This window comes from Pogoniulus pusillus, chromosome 27, assembly GCF_015220805.1.
Source record: "Pogoniulus pusillus isolate bPogPus1 chromosome 27, bPogPus1.pri, whole genome shotgun sequence".
NCBI lineage: Eukaryota > Metazoa > Chordata > Aves > Piciformes > Lybiidae > Pogoniulus > Pogoniulus pusillus.
In genome coordinates, this window is record NC_087290.1 from 9644482 (window position 1) to 9664105 (window position 19624).

The 19624-nt window shown below is 43.4% G+C and overlaps 1 protein-coding gene across 1 annotated transcript; it reads right to left on the bottom strand.

The window, feature by feature from the left end:
• Positions 1 to 1998: 1998 nt before the first annotated feature.
• Positions 1999 to 17824, bottom strand: NIPSNAP2 (nipsnap homolog 2). Its single transcript, XM_064166063.1, has 10 exons — positions 17688 to 17824; positions 13439 to 13578; positions 13312 to 13357; positions 10267 to 10361; positions 8042 to 8112; positions 6642 to 6782; positions 6205 to 6236; positions 4849 to 4943; positions 3964 to 4047; positions 1999 to 3188 (listed from the first exon to the last, which is right to left on the bottom strand). Exons 1-10 carry the CDS (start codon positions 17771 to 17773, stop codon positions 3124 to 3126), a joined length of 855 nt encoding a protein of 284 aa, XP_064022133.1. The 5' UTR covers positions 17774 to 17824; the 3' UTR covers positions 1999 to 3123.
• Between the last annotated feature and the right edge of the window lie 1800 nt (positions 17825 to 19624).

Here is a 19624-nt window from a genome sequence, read left to right on the forward strand (position 1 = left end):
AAAAACTGAAATCAATCACCTAACCTGCAGCTAATCAGCCATAGCCTACTGGTCCTGACTTGACAAAGCCTGTGAGAAGTTTCACTGCCCATATATGTAATTTCACCAACGCCAGAGTCAGGAGACATGCAGGAGGGCTCTGTGCCACAGAGATGTTAACATTCACAGCAGTGTCTTCTGCCAGTCTGAGTGCTATGGAAACATGGCATTGTGCCAGCTATTTCACAAGAGCTCTTTAGGTCTGACTGGTTTGAAAAAATAACACCCCTCCCCTTCCATTGGGCAAACATCAAGCCTGACCTTAGTCCAGGAGGTACCAAAAGGATTACTTAGCTTAGTGAGTGGCTAAGATCTTTTGCCCGTAAAATACTGGGAAAAAGCAGGAGGGGACAAAAGCAATGTGAGGGAAGTTGCAAGGTTACAACCAAGCTACCCATTGACCTGAACACATCCCACCACAGCAGAGCAAAGTCTGGAAAGCAACACAGACTTTGTGGTCTGGTCTTCAGGAGGGTGTCCTCACCAAGAGCACTGGGAGGCTCACTGCTTCATGTACTCCCTTTCAATTCAATGCAATTACTGAGTTCAACTTGCATGAGGGGATGCCTCAGAACAAGTATGCAGTCTTCGCTAGGAAGACGTCAGGACAACTAAACCTGAGTTTCATTGTGTCCTCATAGCAGTGGAACAAGAATCAGTAATTACCAGAGACACTTCCAGCCAGGGAAAGTGTTCTCAGTTCTGAACCCTACAAGTTCTGCTCTCAGAAATGCTAGGCAAAGGCACAAGGCAGACCTGGCCATGAAATCAAGAAGGAAATCACAGCAGCATCCACAGCAGGGGAAACCCAACGTCAGAAAGGGCTCAGGCCAAGGGAAGCAAGAGAAGCCAGGCATTCTTATTTATCTCCTGTGCTATGTGCATTGAGTTTACATCGTTATCTGTAACTATTAACAGGCACTAATCTCTCCCTGAGGACAGCCAGAGCCCAAGTCTGAAGCTCAGACTAAAAGGAGGCACATTTGTTATACCTTACAGCGCCACTGTTGGCAATTCAGATCTCTTATGATCTCTAAAGACTGAAGAATCTTGTGCTCTATGATCACCCTGCAGAATGTCCAGTTTAAACTCCTTAGATGTTTTTTTATTCATGAAAAGCTTTCTGGTCCTTAAACAAGAGCTCTGTCTCACTGAATTTAGTTGTCAGTGCTCCTGGCTGAAGGTAAGAAATACAAATTGCATCAGAACCCACAAAATCCTCTTTAGGCCAAAAAATGAGTTTTGCCTTTTGTCCATGCCTGAAATTGCTGGGATAAATCACAAGTGTAATTCCTTAGGAACAAGGAATATGGGAGGATATTGGGAGAAATAACAAGGGCTGGAAGCTGATATTTGTTATTCCTTTTTCCTTTTCCAGCTCACCAGCAGTCCCAAAGTCTGGGAATAAAGACAGCCCCAGATGACAGGGCTGCTCCTGACTAAGTTACAAGAAGGAACAGCTGAACTGAGGTATTTGGTGCCCTGAGTAGGCTGAGAACTAAGCTAATAGAGTATAGAATTTTACTGAGTAAGATTTCATCATCACTTAGCCACAGGAGGAAAACTCAGACAAGAATCAGTTGAAATACTGACTTTGTTGAAGACAAAATTCAAGCAAAGGAAAGAGTGAGAAACCCACATGTGGAACTTCACAGGGCAAGAAGAGAAGATATCAGACATGAACAGCTAAGCACAATCTGTGGAAGAAAATTGAACCAAAAAGTATCTAGCATTTATCACCACAGCAGTTATGACCTCTAGAACACTTAGCTAAATGGGATGTCATGGAGATATTGTGAACTCATTTTGGAACAGGAAAGCAGAAGGCTAGGAAATGCTGGACCTGACAGAGGAGTGACGTTGGCTGAGCTGAAATATTCTGTGCAATTATTCATAATTAACACTGCAAGCTGAGAGAAAACAGAGGTGGTGCAATAGAGAGGAGGCACCAGTAAAATGTGAAAATTAAAAGGCTTTTATTGACTGATATGCTCTTCCTGAAAACTCATTGAAATGTACAAAGTGGACATTCAGGAACTGATTTGTACATTCTGTATGTTACACTGTAGCCACTTTAAAGAGAGAATATTATTTGCACTTAACAGGATGTTCACATCATTGCAGACACCAAAAGTGTTGATATAGCCTAGCCTAAAAAAAAAAACAAAAAAAAAAGTGAACCCAAAACAGAACTGGACATAATGGTACACCACTTTGTGCCAATCCTATTGACTCAACATGCTCCAGTTTCACACATCAATTCAGAAGTACCTACTGTACAGTAAGTGAAACACCCGACCAAGCGTATGTCTGAAGTCACAACTGCTTATTAAATTAAACCCCTTTTCCCAGACCTCCAAGTGATTTGTAGAGATAAAGGTATTTAACTGAACTTGATCCCCTGCAGAACGTTCAGACACCACCAGATCTTGTCACTCTCTCTTTGAAAAGCACAGGTTATAGCTCACAGGATTCATGCTGGGTGTAGATACCTACACCTGTGTGCGGTTAGCTTCAACGGCCTTCAGAGTCCTTGCAAACAGAAGACCTCACTTGCTCCTTGTACAGAAGCTACCAGCTGATAAACAGTATCAGCCTCAATTAATGACTGCCCATTTGTCTATTAAGAGCTACTTACTGATTTCAGGCCTGCTAGAACAACTGGCTGCACTCCCAAACAGAGCTCTCCATTTCAGAACTCCTACATTTGGTTTTAAAACCTGCAGTCAGTGTAACACCACAGAAAGGCCTCAGCGAGGCTCCAACACTCACTGTCTGTGTAACACAAGGATTAAATACTGTCTGCCATACCTCACCTGAGGAGCTGACTCACAGAGGAACTCATGGATGTCTTTGTACTTGTTTTCAATTAACCAACCTTTTAATCACAGTTATGTGTTTCTTTTTATCCTGGTACAATCCTAAGAGCAAAAGGTCATTAGATTCTGAAGAAAAGAGGTCTCTTTTTATAAGCTCCATACAGTACTTTTATATTTCAGACTATGATATACAATGTATACCATAAATTAATTTAAGACAAATACTTGTCACTTTATCTATGTAGGCACAAGTAAATCAGTGACTTTACTGAAGTGGAGAAATCTTCAACGGTATCATGATTCTGGACTCCATTTCCTGGATAAGGGGCACTGAAAAACATAGGAGACAGGGTTTAATCTCACCAGCAGAGATCATCAGCAGTTCTGCACACCCAGTTTGAACAGATATCATTGTCTTCAAATTATTCTCCTAGCTAATGCATGCCAAGTCATCAGTAACCACCAGCACTCTGTAATTGAAGCAGAGGGGGGTTGAGAACAAGTCGTTTTTAATATCATCTTCTGCTCCTTTGCAAACAAACATTTCTCTGCCTTTTCACCATAATGGAAGCTATCTGACATCTTTCCTTTGAAATGTACCCTATGGAACCTCAAATCTGATGTGCTAATCACACTTTGTTTGAGTTTTGCTCTGAAAGCTATCCCTGATCTCAAAAATCTCTTGGCTTTCTGTTCCAAAGTCTAAATTCCCTTTTCAAATGAGTGCATTTAACAAGGCTCCTGTTAGAGGTAATCATTTAATATGAAGATAAATGCCACTATTGTCTCCCTAAATATCTGCATGCAAACTTAAACACTGACACAAATCTGTTCACCCACAGGAGAGGAGCTTGTATAAAAAATTACTATTAATGTAGCAATTATTTGCCAATCAAGCAACTTTTCCTAATGTGTTTAATCAACTGCAAAATTCACTTTCCAGCTCAGGGAAATGTCCCTTCTTTCCCTTACAGTAGAAAAATGGACACACAGACAGGCACAGCAGAGATGCAGAACTTTTTATCATGTGAAATACACTCAAGAACAAAAATGATGTCCTGCACTCAAGTTTGCTTCCAGCATTCCAATGAAGTTAATAGGTTACCTGTGTAATAGACTAGTTCATCCCAGCCAGGTTTATTCCAGGCAGCATTCCTTATATCTTCTCTGGTCTGGAGATCTTTGTAAGCTGGTGAGAGAAAACAACAAGCACAAAGCTCAGAAGGAACTTCTTCACCTTCTCCACATGAATCACTCCCTTCAAAGTATTCTAATGCATAATCAGGAGGCTTCAAATACTGAGAAGGAAAAAAAGTCAGAAGTTCTTCTCCACAAAAAGGAAAAGCTCCCAAACCATTGCAAAGAGAAGGAACTGGGGAAGAGAGAGAATGTCTTAGACACAGGTAAGACAGAGAACAGCAATGCCTGAGTGGTGTCAGATTTCTAATGCTGGAACAGAATAGTCTGAATTGCTGAGATGTGAAGATAATACTGCATGCTTTCTAAACTCACTATTAGACAGTAAGTTTCTTCAAGGTGAAACAATCCTAAACATGAAAAGCAGCTAAGCCTCTGTGGAGCCTAACAGAGAGAGGAAGCCAAAACACTTCACGGTAGTAACATAAACAAATGCATGACTTTCCTTTGTGTAGGTGTGGTGCATGTATTGCTTGAAACTGAACTGTAAAACTTGACTTGAGAATGAATGGGGATGGAGAAAAGAGATGGCAGGATGTGGCTCAGCATGCTTGTGTTATTGTAAGCAAACAAGCAGTTCCTACTAAGAAAGGGCCAAGAAAAACTGTTGATGGAAAGAGAACAAAACATGAAATGTTCATTTCTGATTGCTTGTTTCAAGAACCTAGAGGAAAATTAGGAAGATCAACACTGTTGATGTAAAACTAAAGAGCTCTTTTGTAAAAATCAAAGTCAACAACCTGTTAGGTGCTGTTTTAGTGATGAAAATAAAAAGCAGAGAACACAGATTTACCCCAAAGGTGATGAACCATATACAGCTGTCCAATTTGTGAGAAAAATCCCCCAACTGCTTCGTTGTTATCCTGTCGGAAACGGATTGCACGAGCCCTACAAAAGAGCAAGAGCAGCCATTAACAGCAGCAGGTCTGGGTTAGGAAACAAGTAATGGAAAGGTCTGAAAGGAGGCCAAACTGTTAAACAGCATTTGCAGTCCACTTAGCAATTCACATCAGAAAGAAAATCTGCAAGATGCTGTTTTCTAGCTCTAAGTAATTAAAAAAATACCTAGATAGGAGTTAGAAAGAGTTAAAATGAGAGGCTCACAGCTTTACTGGTCTGTGCCTGAATCATTCCTCAGTGTTAGATGCAGCATAAAGATAACTGCTGGAGCAGTGTAAAGTGTCAGGATATTTTCACAGCAGGTTGCTCTAAAATCAAACTCTCGAGTTGCAGTTCTGTTGTCTCTGCCACGTTCATTTACTACAGATTTTGTGGTAGTGGAGTCCAACTGTTTTTTTATTCACACAGAGCTTTGCTATGCATCTGTCCTGTGTAGCATCCCATGATTTGTTGTGTAAATAAAATCAGTATTTCTCCTACCTAAAAATCTGCTGCATCTTCTAGGCCAGACTGGTAATGACTGTGTCTGTTTTATAAACACTCTGAATTCAGTTTACTTTATTTAGATGACTGCAATTAAATAAAAGCTATCAATGACAACAACACATCTGATAATCCAAGCCTTCATCTTTGTCAAAGTAACTGAAAGCACTCCAAACTGTTTAATTATCACCCAGCAGAATTTCAAGGACAGGGAATCTAAATGGAATGGAACTTGAAGTGGTTTTAAGTAAGACAAAACCAGAAGCGTATGCTCCACAGAGAAGTGTCTCACATGTTTTAATCTACATTTTAAAACACAAATGTGCTGCTGAACAGCTTCTTAAGGAGCAACTGGACTTTCAAAGATTAAAAGAGCCAAGAATTGCTTATTTAAACTATAAGTAAGCCAGCTTTTAGTGGTCTTGTGACACTTGTAGAAGATCAACATAGTCTGGAGGAGTTAATTACTACCTTGCACTAAGCAGTGCTTGCTGATGAAAATAAATGGCTTCTGCTCTATTGCAGCAAACTAAAAGGGTGATGTGAAGGAAAGCCAAACCACAGAGCCCACGATGTTGCCTGCACACCCAATTTCTCCTGTCCTCAAAGCCTAAAGGTCAAGGGACTATCTTACAAGTTGCCTAAGCACCAAAGCAGGCCATTAGCTGGGTGACTGAAATGCTTTGGTACCGTTCTGCCACCTCCACTTTGGGATTTTTAAGCACACACCTCTCAAGCAGGAGGCAAGTGCTACAGAAACACTTACCAGTAATTCCCCCACTCAATCATTGTTCCAGGCTACAAAAAGAAAACAGACTGTTAAAAATGCAGTTTAAAGAAAGTTGGAATACTTGGCCAGTTTTCACTCTGTATCAAGCAAATCACTTCCCTCAGGTGATAAGCATATTAGAACCCTCTCTAATTGCTCTGTTTACTCTCCTGCCTCTCAGTCATGTGCCTGAAGCTTCCCTCAACTGAAAACACAAGGTTTTCAACCCTGTAGGTATTAGTATCTTGTTTGAGCCTGCCTTCATTTTGGACCCCACACTTTGAGAGCAACAATACTTCAGACATCAGCTCTGATAAGAAGCAGATTTGCAAGCTGAGGTCTGGTTTCCATCCATTGTACAAACTCCCTCTGAACATTTTACGACAGCGTAGAGCTTAAAGGAAAAATAATAAAGAGGAATAATTTAAACTTACTCTAAGTTGATAGGATCTCAGTTCATAAATATTAGGCCCCTCTCTGGGAACAGGTTCATTCCAGAAGCTAAACTCCAACAACAACTGGTTCTTGCGGGACAGAAGCATGTTACCTCTTTCCTTGCGGAACTCTGTGAACTCCTGAAACAGCAAAGTGGTCACTGTCAAACTGGGGATTAGGTTTCACCAACATACAGCAGTGTAACATCCAGAGACTTAGGCAGATGTTTTTAATGCTGTTTTCACAGAATCATAGAATGGTTTGAGTTGGAAGAGACCTTAAACATCATCTTATTCCAACCTCCCTGCCACAAAGAGAGACACTTCCTACTAGACCAGGGAGGCCCAGTCCAGTCTGATTTTGAACACTTCCAGGGTTGGAGTCTCTATAACTTCTCTGGGTAAAACGTTCCAGAGCCTCATCACTCTCATTTTTGGGTTTGGGACACTGAAATAATTTAACCTGTAGAATCATAGAATGGCTTAGGTTGGAAGAGACCACAGGCTCACAGGATGTCAGAGGTTGGAAGGGACCCAAAGCAATCATTGAGTCCAACCCCCCTGCCAGAGCAGGACCACACAATCTAGCTCAGGTCACAAAGGAACACATCCAGACAGGCCTTGAACGTCTCCAGAGAAGGAGACTCCACAGCCTCTCTGGGGAGCCTGTTCCAGTGTTCTGTGACCCTTGCAGTAAAGAAGTTCCCCCTTGTGTTGAGGTGGAACCTCCTGTGTTGCAGCTTACATCCACTGCTCCTTGTACTATCCCAAGCAGCAAGTGAGCAGAGCCTGTTTCCCCCTCCTGACCCCCAGCCCTCAGATATTTATAAACATTTATTAAATCCCCTCTCATCTCCAGACTAAAAAGCCCCAAGTCCCTCAGCCTCTCCTCACCCTTTGAGATCATCCACTCCAACCTCTCCACCATGGGCAGGGACACCTCTCAACTACAGAACCACAAAGAATCACAGAAACATCCAGGTTGGAAATGACCCTCAGGCTCACCAAGTCTAACCTATAATCCTACTCAACAAGAGTCACCTTAAACCATATCCCTAAGCACCACTATACTCAGCTGCTCAAGGCCTCATCCAACCCAGCCTCGAACACTCACAGGGAGGAGACATCCACAACCTCTCTGGGCAGCCTATTCCAGAGTCTCACCAATCCCTACAGATTCCCCTGGACTAGTAAAGAATTTCAAGTGCCATATTTGTACAACACTAAATGCAAATGTCCGAATAGGAGAAGAAATCCTTTTACAAAGAGGTTTCTAAGTTTACACAGGCAGTGATGAAATATTTAAGTAAAGGTGGGTATCCAAATGTGCAGGCTTCTTGACTGTTCTTTGTTCTCTTCTGAGTAAAGTAACCAATTCTAACCAAAGCAAAGCATTTTACCTTATTTTGACGGAGTTTATTCATGACCTCATTGAGAGCTGGATAACCTCCCTCATATCTCCACAGGTGAACTGCAAGAGAGAAAAAGAGGAAGCTTTTTTTAAGGGATGTCACAGACCAATGGTAAATCTTATGGAATATCACAGTAAAAAAATGCTCTTCATACTACAGAACTATACAAATGATAGAAATCAGTTTCAAAGGAGTTTTTTTCCTAGAAGAATGTACTACTACACATTTGAACATTTTAAGGCCAATGGAATCATCTACTTTTTGACAAGGCTTCTCTTGGGAAATTTTGCAGCCAGCTCTAAAGGCAACAGGGACATTTCTGAAAGGATTTTTTGTTGCTGTGGCAGTTAAACGTGCTGGCTTTATAGCTGAAACTGAGATTCAATTTAAGAGGATGACTTTAATTCCAAAAACATGGTTTATATTTCAGCTGAGGACAACGTGGGGTTAGACCTTTTAGTTTAGCAGATTGCTCAAGCACATAGAGCAGCACATTTTCTGTCAACACATGAAAATGATGCAGATGCTATTTTTGAGGTAAACATTGCATTAAATAAAGCAGAAGATATCTGAACATGCTGGAATGATTATAATTGCTAGGATTTTCCCCATTAAAACAACAATTTCAGAACAGCTACCTACATTTGAGGTTTTTTTCCAACGCATTCTCTAAGAAATTGTAATAAATCCCTTTCATAAATGCTAACAAGATCTATTTACAAGCACTTGGTATCTCAAGGCAACAGTATTTCACTTCAAAGAGTCACAAAAGTTATTTTCTCTCCTCAAGAGCAGCCCTGGGCCTTTTGCAGGAGAGCAAAATGAAGCCTAATGTAAGGCACTTCAGTACAAGAGCAGATTAATCTACTGTGCTTGCTTCTGCTGCCTCATCCTCAGGGCAAATCTGATCCATCCACTTAATATTAATGGGCACAGTTATTGAGCAAGTCCAAACCCCATAATCTGTTTTACTACACTGCTAGAACTGTTGCAGTAATATCTTTGAGGCAGGCTGTGTTAATGTGTTGCAGCAGCAACCAAACAGTCTTGGCTAAGAAAATCTCAGCTGAATTCCCTCTGACTTGGAGGACTGTTTCTCAGGCACTACTGCTATTTCTGCAGATCTGCTCAGTGGTGATACTGCAGTATGCAGGAAAAATCCATGTGTACAAGAGCATAATCTTCAATAGGGAAGCACTGACATTCATTTTTATTTCTTTTTTCACCCCACTCTCTATCTATGCCTTCCCTTTCCTTCAACTTCCCAGAATCCAGGTAGTTTTTAAGGTTTTCTCTCTACACTACTCTTTGTAGTTACTTCTGCAGCAGCTCTTCAGTAATTTCTAGTCCCAGTGTATTTTCAATCTGCAGAGTTAAGTAGTAGCCTTTTATGAACACAAACATAAATCTTTTCTTTTTCCTAAGCTTTTACACCCTCCAGTGCAAGCTGGAGCAGCTCTCCTATGAGGACAGGCTATGAGAGTTGGGAGTCTTTAGCTTGGACAAATGTTCCAGTGAGACCTTGTAGTGGTCTTTCAGTATCCGAGGGGGGCTACAAGAGGGCTGGGGAGGGACTATTTACAAGGTCTTGTAATGACCAGATGAGGAGGAATGGGTTTAAACTGGCAGAGGGGAGATTTAAACTGGATGATAGGAAGAAGTTCTTCACAATGAGGGTGGGGAACACTGGGACAGGTTGCCCAAGGAGGCAGTGGATGCTCCCTCCCTGGAGGTGTTCAAGGCCAGGTTGTATGAGGCCTTGAGTGACCTGTTCTAGCGGGAGGTGTCCCTGCCTATGGCAGGGGGTTGGAATTAGATGATCTTTGAGGTCCCTTCCAACCTAAACCATTCTATTCTAAGCCAAACTTTGCTTCTGTAGTCCTTTACCCTCTGACCTGCACCCACAAAATATTACAGGCCCACATTTCACAAGCATTTCCCCCCCCAACTGTTCATCTACCACTTAGAAAACATCCAAGTGCATTAACAATAGGTCACATTTCAGGAATGAAAAAGCTTTACTGCCAAACAACCAGACAAAAAAGCAAGCACTGCACACATTACTGCAGGTATCGATAACTGATGCACACACACCCTCACTGGAGACATTGCTCAAGGTTTACTGTCAACAGAGATGATTTAAAGAGAAGAAACCTGCCAAGCACACGTTTCACTTGTATGGTTTTACATTCTGTTGTACTTCTATCTCCTACCAGCCTGATCTTGCTCTCCGTACCACGTGTTCCAAGTCCCCACCAGTGCACATGGGTAGTGTTTTTCTTCATGAATCTTTGGCAGCACCTCTTGACTTGAAAACAAGGAATACAGACACTATGTTGCATTGCCTTCAGGGAGGCTACAGTTGATACGTATAACAAATCACCACACGTTTATCATTTATGGTATGAAAATTCACAAGCTCTACTTTTCAGGAGAGAAAAGCTGAAAACAACAAAACTCTGCTTACACAGGGGGAAAGATGGCCACACAACTATGAAAAAAACATTCATTAGACTCTATGACAAATATACAGCGTGGTAGAATTGTTTGGATGCAATAAATTATGTCTAGCACCTAAAAGGTTATCCAACAGAGAAGGAAAATCAGTATTAGGAAATCTCCCTTACAGAAAATGCAGCCTAACTATAGGGGTGATTTGCTTCAGCACAAGCACTTCTTCATCAAGGGAGGTAAAAACAAAGCCTTCTGTACCAATCACAGTGCCATTAATTCTGTGGGCTGAATGAATAAAACCAAGTATTCTGATAGATCAAATGATGAGTGCACTGCACAATGTGCAGCCTTACTGTTTGCCACTATCTGAGCAAGAGAGTTTAGTTTGAGGCAACTTACCCATGAAAGCATACAGTGAAACTGCCTTAAACATAACCTCTGACACAACATTTCTCTGACTGTTTCCAGTATTTCTAATATATTTTTTAAAGACTTTATTATTGAAGTGTCCTCAACTCAAGGGGGAACTTCTTTACTGTTAGGGTCACAGAGCACTGGAACAGGCTCTCCAGAGAGGTTGTGGAGTCTCCTTCTCTGGAGACTTTCAAGGCCTGTCTGGATGCGTTCCTCTGTGATCCATTCTAGACTACGTGGTCCTGCTCTGGCAGGGGGGTTGGACTCAATGATCTCTTTGAGTCCCTTCCAACCCCTAACATCCTACGATTCTGTGATCCTGTCCTACCTTAGCAACAGGGAATTAAGTTTTCTTAACTGTCAACTTGGTTAAGATGCTGTGTTTTGATGAGGAAGTCAATTAGCCTGGTGGAACTTCGCATTTTCCTATTTTTTGACCTGAAAACCCTCTTACACAGTTTGCCTCACAGGCAATCAGCTTTGCACAGTATCAAATATTAAGAAGCAGGCTGATCTTGGGCTGAAAATTCATTCACTGTAAACTTTCACCTCGATTCTGCCACTGACTCTTGAGATGACCTTGAGCAAAATATCACCCATCTGTGCCTCAAGATTTCTACCTACATAGTGTAAATAATACGATGACTCTCCAAGGATGTTGGCAAGGATGCTTCACCATCAGTTCATTTTTGCAAAGCACAGTGAGAGCCTAGAAAGGCATCTTTAAATGAGATTGTTAAATCAATACAACAACCCTAAAATGTGGCAAATAAGAGGAAAAAAGCCCCACAGAACACCTTGTTAGCACCAGCTTTTTCCTTTCTAAAAACAACTCTAATTCTTCAGAAGGGCTCCTTAACCACAGCAATTCATGCTCCTGTAATTGTCTTAATTAATTAATTGTTTCTTCACACATGCTGACTAATCCTATTGCTGATTTGATACAGAGTAAGAAATTAATCTGTTCATCTTTAATTGAGGGAGAAAAAGGAGGGAAATTCAGAGAGTTAGAGGTTTTTAATTACTCTGTTCTTCTCTCCTTTCAGGCCCTGGAAGTCTTAAATTTGCTTTGGTTTGGAAAGAATAAATCTAACCACACATACTCCATCTGATTTCTGCCATCAGTTTCTTTCTCTTGAAAATGAAAGCCTCTGCTTTCACTCAACATTTAGAAAGCTCAGGAGATAATGTGAAGAAGTGGTTCCCTGTCTTGGATAACTGGATATGTTTATATGAAGCTTTTAAACAGAAAGCTTTTCAAATGCTAAATGTGCTTCTCTGTGCATTGATTTTTTTTAAACAACACAGCTGAAAATAAGCTTATGACTGAATGTGGATTTCTGTGTTTGTACAGCAAGGAAACTTTTGGTCTATCTAGGCCCTTTTCAAAGCTGAACACAAAGTCACAGCGAAGTTAGCTGCCCTATTAAGACTGTGCAGCCAACTAATAACAGAGTTGAGGATGTGAACTGGGTGCTGTGAACATTCCCAGCCTCCATCCCAGCTGGTGTTCTCATCAATACATCACACTATAAAAACTGGGCATGATTATGCTAAGTATGTCTCATTTAAGTGACAAGGAGATCACCGTCAGTGAGGAAGCACTGCTGAGTCAAGACATGAGGCTCCTGCACTTAGACATTTAAACACACAGCTCTTGAAAAGGCAGTTCACAGAGGAGTGATGGTGTGGGCAGAACAGGACTAATATCTCTGCAATTTCACCTTTAAAGTAGTCATTTTCAAATGTTGTTATTTAATGTATTTTATAAAACTGTAACCTTTTGGAAATCCCTTTACAGTCCTACTCTTCAAAGGGAGCATCACCCCACGGCCAAGATCCTACCCATGGATTTGCCCACCTCTTTAGAAGCAGATCTCAGCAACATTACACTTACAGAAGGACATAGATGAGCTGCTGAGAGGAAGCCAATCCCTGGGGGTTTAAATTTACCTTTTTTGTTTTCCTTACCAGTGATCTCTCCCTTTCCTCCCAGTATGCAGACAATAAACGTTCAACACACCCCTACATGGCAGCTGGAGTGGGATGTGCCCATGTGCCAGGATCTACCCACATGGACAACTATGGGAAGGGTGAGTTGTCTCCAACAAATGTCCCCAGTGTTTTCATAAAAGGCATCATCCTAAACTGCAGCTGAGGAAAATGACTTCTCCAAGAGGGAAGATAGAGGGGTAACTGAGGAAAGTATCTTTTGCTTTCTCCCTCCAGGAATGATAAGACCTATTTAACACCATGCCTTGAAAGTAAAAGCAGACTTTTTTTCCCACCCTCCCCTTTAAATAATGATGATATTTTCCAGTTTTCAGAACAGAACAGCCTGTGATCAAACCAACATGCCTACAAGTGAAAACAACAACAGGCACACTTACCAAAGCTTGTTGTAGGCATCTAGACATTCTGGTTTGACATTGTGAACTGCAACAACAACAACAGTAGGTAAGCAATGGAGGAAGATAATAAAGAAATGGTAACATTAAATATGAAAATATGACTCACTCTGTAGTTTATACAGGCTGCTGGTCTCTCTTTTGGCTAGAAGGTTGGAGTGAGCATCTTTCCTCGGGTCGACTTTGCGAACAAATAGCGATTTTAACCAGCTGTCTTCACGAGGTCTGCTAGCTGAAGATCCCAGCCCCCTACACATTAACAAGTACATTACACTGTCATTGAGCAGGTCTTGAAAAGGCCCACGACACAGGGAAGACAGGAATAACCAAGATTAAAGCAAAGAGTATCATAATACACAGTTACACACACACCTCTTACTAAAACTCCCCAATGAGCCACTCCCTAGCAAGTAAAGGTAGCTCCTTCCCCACTGATTTACCCTCTCACCCTTTTACCAGACACAGAGCTGAACAGTTAACCATGCACCATCTTCTGCTAATCTCTGGGGATGGGAGCATGGCTGCTTTGCTGCCTTTTTACCTTCTTTTTAACGAAGTATCTGCTCAAGAAAGCTGAGTCTGTCCTGATATACACAGACAAGAGCAAAAAAAAAAGAGCAAAGAGTGTGTGGAAGGAAAACCATGCAGAGAGTAAATGGGAAAGTCACTGCCATATGTTCCTGTGTGGTTTTAATATAGCTCTAAAAAAGCATCTTTCAAGAGGTAAAAAAAAAATACATTGGAAGTCTAATTTGGGGAAAAATGATGAGTGGCAGGAAACAAACAGCCTGCACAGATTTCAATTACCAGTTCTGGCAACTGTACTATAGAGGGGTACAGAACCATATTCATTGTTTCCCTTTCTTTGCAATAGAGAATTTTCACTTGTAGTTTTTCATCTAAGCAGTGTCTGCAGGTACTCTTACTGCCCTTTACACCAGGGACTACCCAAAACACTGCAACTGTTAACTGTGCTTTTTAAAAAATGATGTGTTAAAGGAATTTTTCTTCTCTTTTCCAGCTGACAGAAGATCCATCACCAAAACCTGTGCAGGAGGACAAGCTGCAGTTAACTGAGTCTCTACAAGGTATGATAGGGGACCCCAAACTCAAATATTTGTGTCTTCTTTCTCCTAAAAAGATCTTCCTTTCACTTTGTCTCTTTTTGACAGAGGGTTTCAACTGAAATACTAAAATATTTCTCTGATATACTAAAAATGTGGCACTGCAGCCTGAGGAGTAAGCCTTTTCCTGCCTCAAAAGTTAACTTTTCACCCTTAATTACTGACTGTATTACTATCCAGAAGACAGCTATTGATCTTCAGCTATAAAGCTGTCTTCCAGGTATCAAAAGTTTGTGACAACCATTCAAAGAATAAGAAAGGAAGGGGAAGGGGAAAGGAAAAGGGAAAGGGAAAGGGGAAGAGAAAGGGAAAAGGGAAAGAGAAAGGGAAGAGGAAGAGGGAAAGGGAAAGGAAAAGGGGAAAGAGAAACGGAAAGGGAAAAGCAAAAAGAGAAAGGGCAAGAACAGAAAGAAACAGGAAAAGAAACTCTTAACTTCCTCTGGGAAAAATCTCTTCAAGAACATGCCTGCCTGCATACACAGAAGTAGTTCACACCAACAGTGGTTTTCAACAATCAACCCTCTAGCCCCGGTGTCTGAAAATAACATCATGAATTAGTTCACCCTGTGGAAGCAGAAAATTGTTCCATAGCAGAGAACTGATCAGTGCCAGAACTGCCTCTTCAAAGTTAAGAAGCAATTAGTAAATATGTTATGGTGAGTTTACTGAAAGTGAGGCCTTCTCTGGCCCTAGGCAAATGCACAAACATGTCCCTGTGCTGCAAGCCAAGGGGGACAAGCATTTCAAAGGCCATTTTCCATGATAAGGCTGTTGCTAGAATAGAAGGTAGGCAGCTGCCTGGGGTAGAGAGATCTCCAATGTCAGCTGGAAGTGAGGCACAGGTGACTGCGGCTATCACACCTACATCAGGTGCCACAGGACCACAAACTGCTCCAGATGACAGAGAGTAAACCCCACCTAATAAATCCAAGTGGCTTTTTAAAGCTCCCTTAAAGCACTAATGCTCACTGGACAGCAAACAGGGCTCTGGGACAGAGAATTCAATCCCAGTCCTGCAGTGCTCATTTTTGCAAACTCAGATCTGTGCACTATTGCTGTCTCCTCCCCTTTATTAATGGAGGTAGCAAACTAATCTCTCTTTTCTATAAGGATTATTGCTTGCAGCAAACTTTGAAGATTAAAAAGACAAATAATTGTTCCCTTTTTGTGTGTGAATCAGCTTTATCAGCAACAAAAGCTGGAGTTATGTGGATAATATCAAAAAGCAAATTCCTCCACTGTTAGGGGAGCCTCATGACTTGAATGCTAAACTGCACCTAAAACTGGAGGTATATTTTATTTCTGATACAATGGAATGAGTCATGCTTTACATTTCTCTAGTGTCTTTTATCCTGCAGTGGTAAAGTTCCCCATGAGCAGTGACTAACAAATCATGACAAGATATACCCCCAACATATGATAAAAAATGCTAACAGCGTAAGCTGGGTAAAACAGATAATCAGTGCCCCCAGCTTGAGCTGCCAGGGCCTTCTTTTCACTCTGCATCCTCAGAGATTGGTGTCATTCCAGACACCCCCAAATCAGGGAGTCCTGAACTGGTTCACTTGGGTGTATCCAAGATGAGCTCTGAGGAGCACAGGAATAAATTCACGTCTTTCAACTGCCAGTTGTGAGCATCAACCACAAATCACTTCAACACTAATCCACCATCCAAAATATCTGCTTTTAGCTAATGTCTTCACATTATTATAATACCTATTCATAGACTCACAGATTGTTTTTTCCCTGGGATTAATCAGTTTTCATGTACTCTCTTAAGGTGTTGCTTGACTTTGCTAGGAAATTCTTACTCTGCAAATGGTACCTACGAGTTTAGCTTTCTTGTTACAGAAGAATGGATTGTGAACACAAAATGCTAATACTGAATAGCTTGCTTAGATTAAAAACGATGGCAAAACAACTTGGCTTCTGCTTTAGCACAGAACATAACCTAGGCAGGAGACACTATGTCAAATATTTAGATTTTGTAGAAACTTCTGTCTGCCTGGAAGAGAAAAGAACAACAACTTGTCTATCGCTGACAGGTTTAGATCTGTGGTCTACAAAAGTTCCTTTGAAACTTTACAAAAACCCACCCAAACATGCACATCAAATCTAACATGTTCTCTGCACAACTTGTCCCCTGCTTGCACAGGAGCTGCTGCTCCTCATTCTGAGGCTTGAAGCAGCAGCAGCTTTTCCCGCTTCAGAGAAAGGGAGGAAAAATGTGCACAGACCCACTGCAACCTGGCAGCTTCTGCCTGCAACACCCAGGGAGAGTGTGCTTGCTTCCTCCACCAGACGTGTGCACATGCACATCTGTGTCTCTGTGTGTGTCCGACCCTTCACGCATCAGACATGGGCTTGCAGGTCTCTGCACTCCCAAACTCGATGGATGCATCTCTGCCCTGACACCGGGGCTTGTATGCACATGCATCAACTGCCCAGCTCCTAAGGGAAGTATGGATACGCGTGCCCTGACTCCCAAGGGGTAGACATACAGATGCTGAGGTCCATGTGTGGCTGTGCATCGTGAGGTGGGAAGATGCTGGTGTGTGCAGCCACGCAGCCTGACACCGGGGCACAGCCTGGCTCTATAAGCACGGAGTGGGTGTGCATCGCGACACCAAGGGGTGTTGTGCCTGCAGCCATGAACCCTAGGACAGTGGGCATGTGTTGCTGGGCGGCCATGCACCCTGCTGCCCGGTGGAGCTAGGATACGCTAGAGCTGTACAGCCCGATCCCGGAAAGCTATCTGGGTGCACAGCATCCGTGCACCCCAGCACCAGGAGCACCGCGGGCAGGGTGGCTGCGCACTCCGCTGCCTGCAGAGGTGGTGTCCCTGCAGCCCGAGCCCGGGGGACAGGCGGCAGGTGGCGGCGGACACGCCGTCCCCGGCGGGGCAGGACAGCGGTGCGAGGCGGTGGGTCAGCGGCGGGGCCAGCGATCCCTCCCAGGAGCGAACTTGGAGAAAGATGGGGAAGGGGCCGGCCTTGGGGCCCACGACCTTGAAGGACAGCCCGAGCAGGTCGCGCACCCCGCCGCACGGGAGGGCAGCGGGCCCGGCCCGTCACCTGCTCCGGCGAGCGGGGCGCCATTTCCAACCGAAAAGGGGAGGGAATGGGGGGGGCAAATCTACGCCGCTGGGTCGAGGAGAGGCGCGGACAGCATCGGCTTTGTCTCCAGCCTCCCAGGGCGGCCCTCTCCCGCCCGCCTCAACCCGTCAGGGCTCACCTGAGGGCCAGGCCGCCGCCGGGCGGGAGACGCGGCACGGCGCTGGCTCCCGCCAGGCTCCCCCGCAGCAGCACTCGCGCCGCCATCTTGCTCCGGCCGCCTCCCTGCTGGGCCGGCGCTGGGCTGGCCGCTGCAGCGCCGCCGCCGGCCGCCAGGGGCGCACCGCGCAGGGGAAGCCGGAGGTGCGCAGGCGCCAGCGCCCCTCGCCTGGACCCCAGCACCCCCTCATGGGCGCTAGGCCTTGAGGTCACTCCAGGCCCAGGCTTCGGTCCGTTTGGGAAACACACTAAAAGAGCGCCCAGGCAGGGGGGGGCTGTGCATGGAGGTTGTTTTTTAGGTTGTTGTTTGCTTAAAGAAGTACAAAAGCCTGTTTGTTATTTCCCAAATACATTTTTCACCCACAGGGAGTTACAATCATAGAATCAACCAGGTTGGAAGAGACCTCCAAGATCATCCAGTCCAACCTAGCACCCAGCCCTGTCCAGTCAACAAGACCATGGCACTAAGTGCCTCAGCCAGGCTTTGCTTGAAGACCTCCAGGGACAGTGACTCCACCACCTCCCTGGGCAGCCCATTCCAATGCCAATCACTCTCTCTGGCAAGAACTTCCTCCTAACATCCAGCCTATACTTCCCCCAGCACAACTTGAGATTGTGTCCCCTTGTTCTGTTGCTGGGTGCCTGGGAGAAGAGACCAACCCCACCTGGCTACAGCCTCCCTTCAGGTAGTTGTAGACTGCAATGAGGTCACCCCTGAGCTGCAGGCTGCACACCCCCAGCTCCCTCAGCCTCTCCTCATAGGGTTTGTGTTCCAGGCCCCTCACCAGCTTTGTCACCCTTCTCTGGACACCTTCCAGCACCTCGACATCTCTCTTGAACTGAGGGGCCCAGAACTGGACACAGTACTCAAGGTGTGGCCTGACCAGTGCTGAGTACAGGGGAAGAATAACCTCCCTTGTCCTACTGGCCACACTGCTTGCAGCATCAAACCCTGAAATATTCAAATTAGCAACTTAGGGTAGTAGTTCAAGGTCCATTCTCAAAGCAACTAGCAAATAGAATGTGCAAAGCTTGCCCTATATATAAAATTTATATAAGGTTTCTATCATTTCCCCGTTTCCAGTGTAATTTTGTGAGAGGCCAGCACAGTTTTAATTTAAGTACAATGCTTGTGGTACCTCTTTGAAAAATCAGTGGCATCATTCTTCTAGAAAACAGCTACACTTCAGGCCGTGTACATTAAATCCCATCTTGGTCTGAGAGCAGCTTGAGTTCTCAAGCTACACTCCCTGAGTCTGCTTGTATACTGAAAAACCTTCTGCCATGAATCAATCTTAGGAGAAAAAAAACCCACAACACTTTCATAGCCTCCCAAGAAAAAAAACATCACAGGAAACACAGGGAAAGATCTACTTCTACAATCAGACATAGATGCAACTCACTCAGCAAAGAGGGAAATGTTTCTTCTAAACATTGTATGCTTAGTTATTAAAACATTCGCATGCCATGGCCTGAAGGTCAAGCACTTTCACTGCCCTCCCTCATACAAGGTATTTCCTACAGCCCATGGCCACACTCTAGTCTGGGTTTGATTTCTCTCAATCTCTGCACTGGATGAAGTTTCACATTTTGCATTCACTAGAGCAGGAGTCAGAGCCCAGGTTTCCTTTCACGCTGATGAGAACTTAAGTCAGCCAGCTGCAGTTACTGACTGATTTACATAAACCTAAACCACTTCAAGAACCTTATTAGCAAGAATAACCTACAGCTGTATGTTTAAGACACTTCCTCAGAAACCACACTTACTAATTTACATTTGAATCAAGCTGTCTTTGACATGCCAGCTTACTGATTTGACATGCTGGATAATACTGGAAGACCAGCATTCTACGAGCTGTATTTTTTGGTTTGAAGTACTAAAAGTTCAAGTTTCTCATT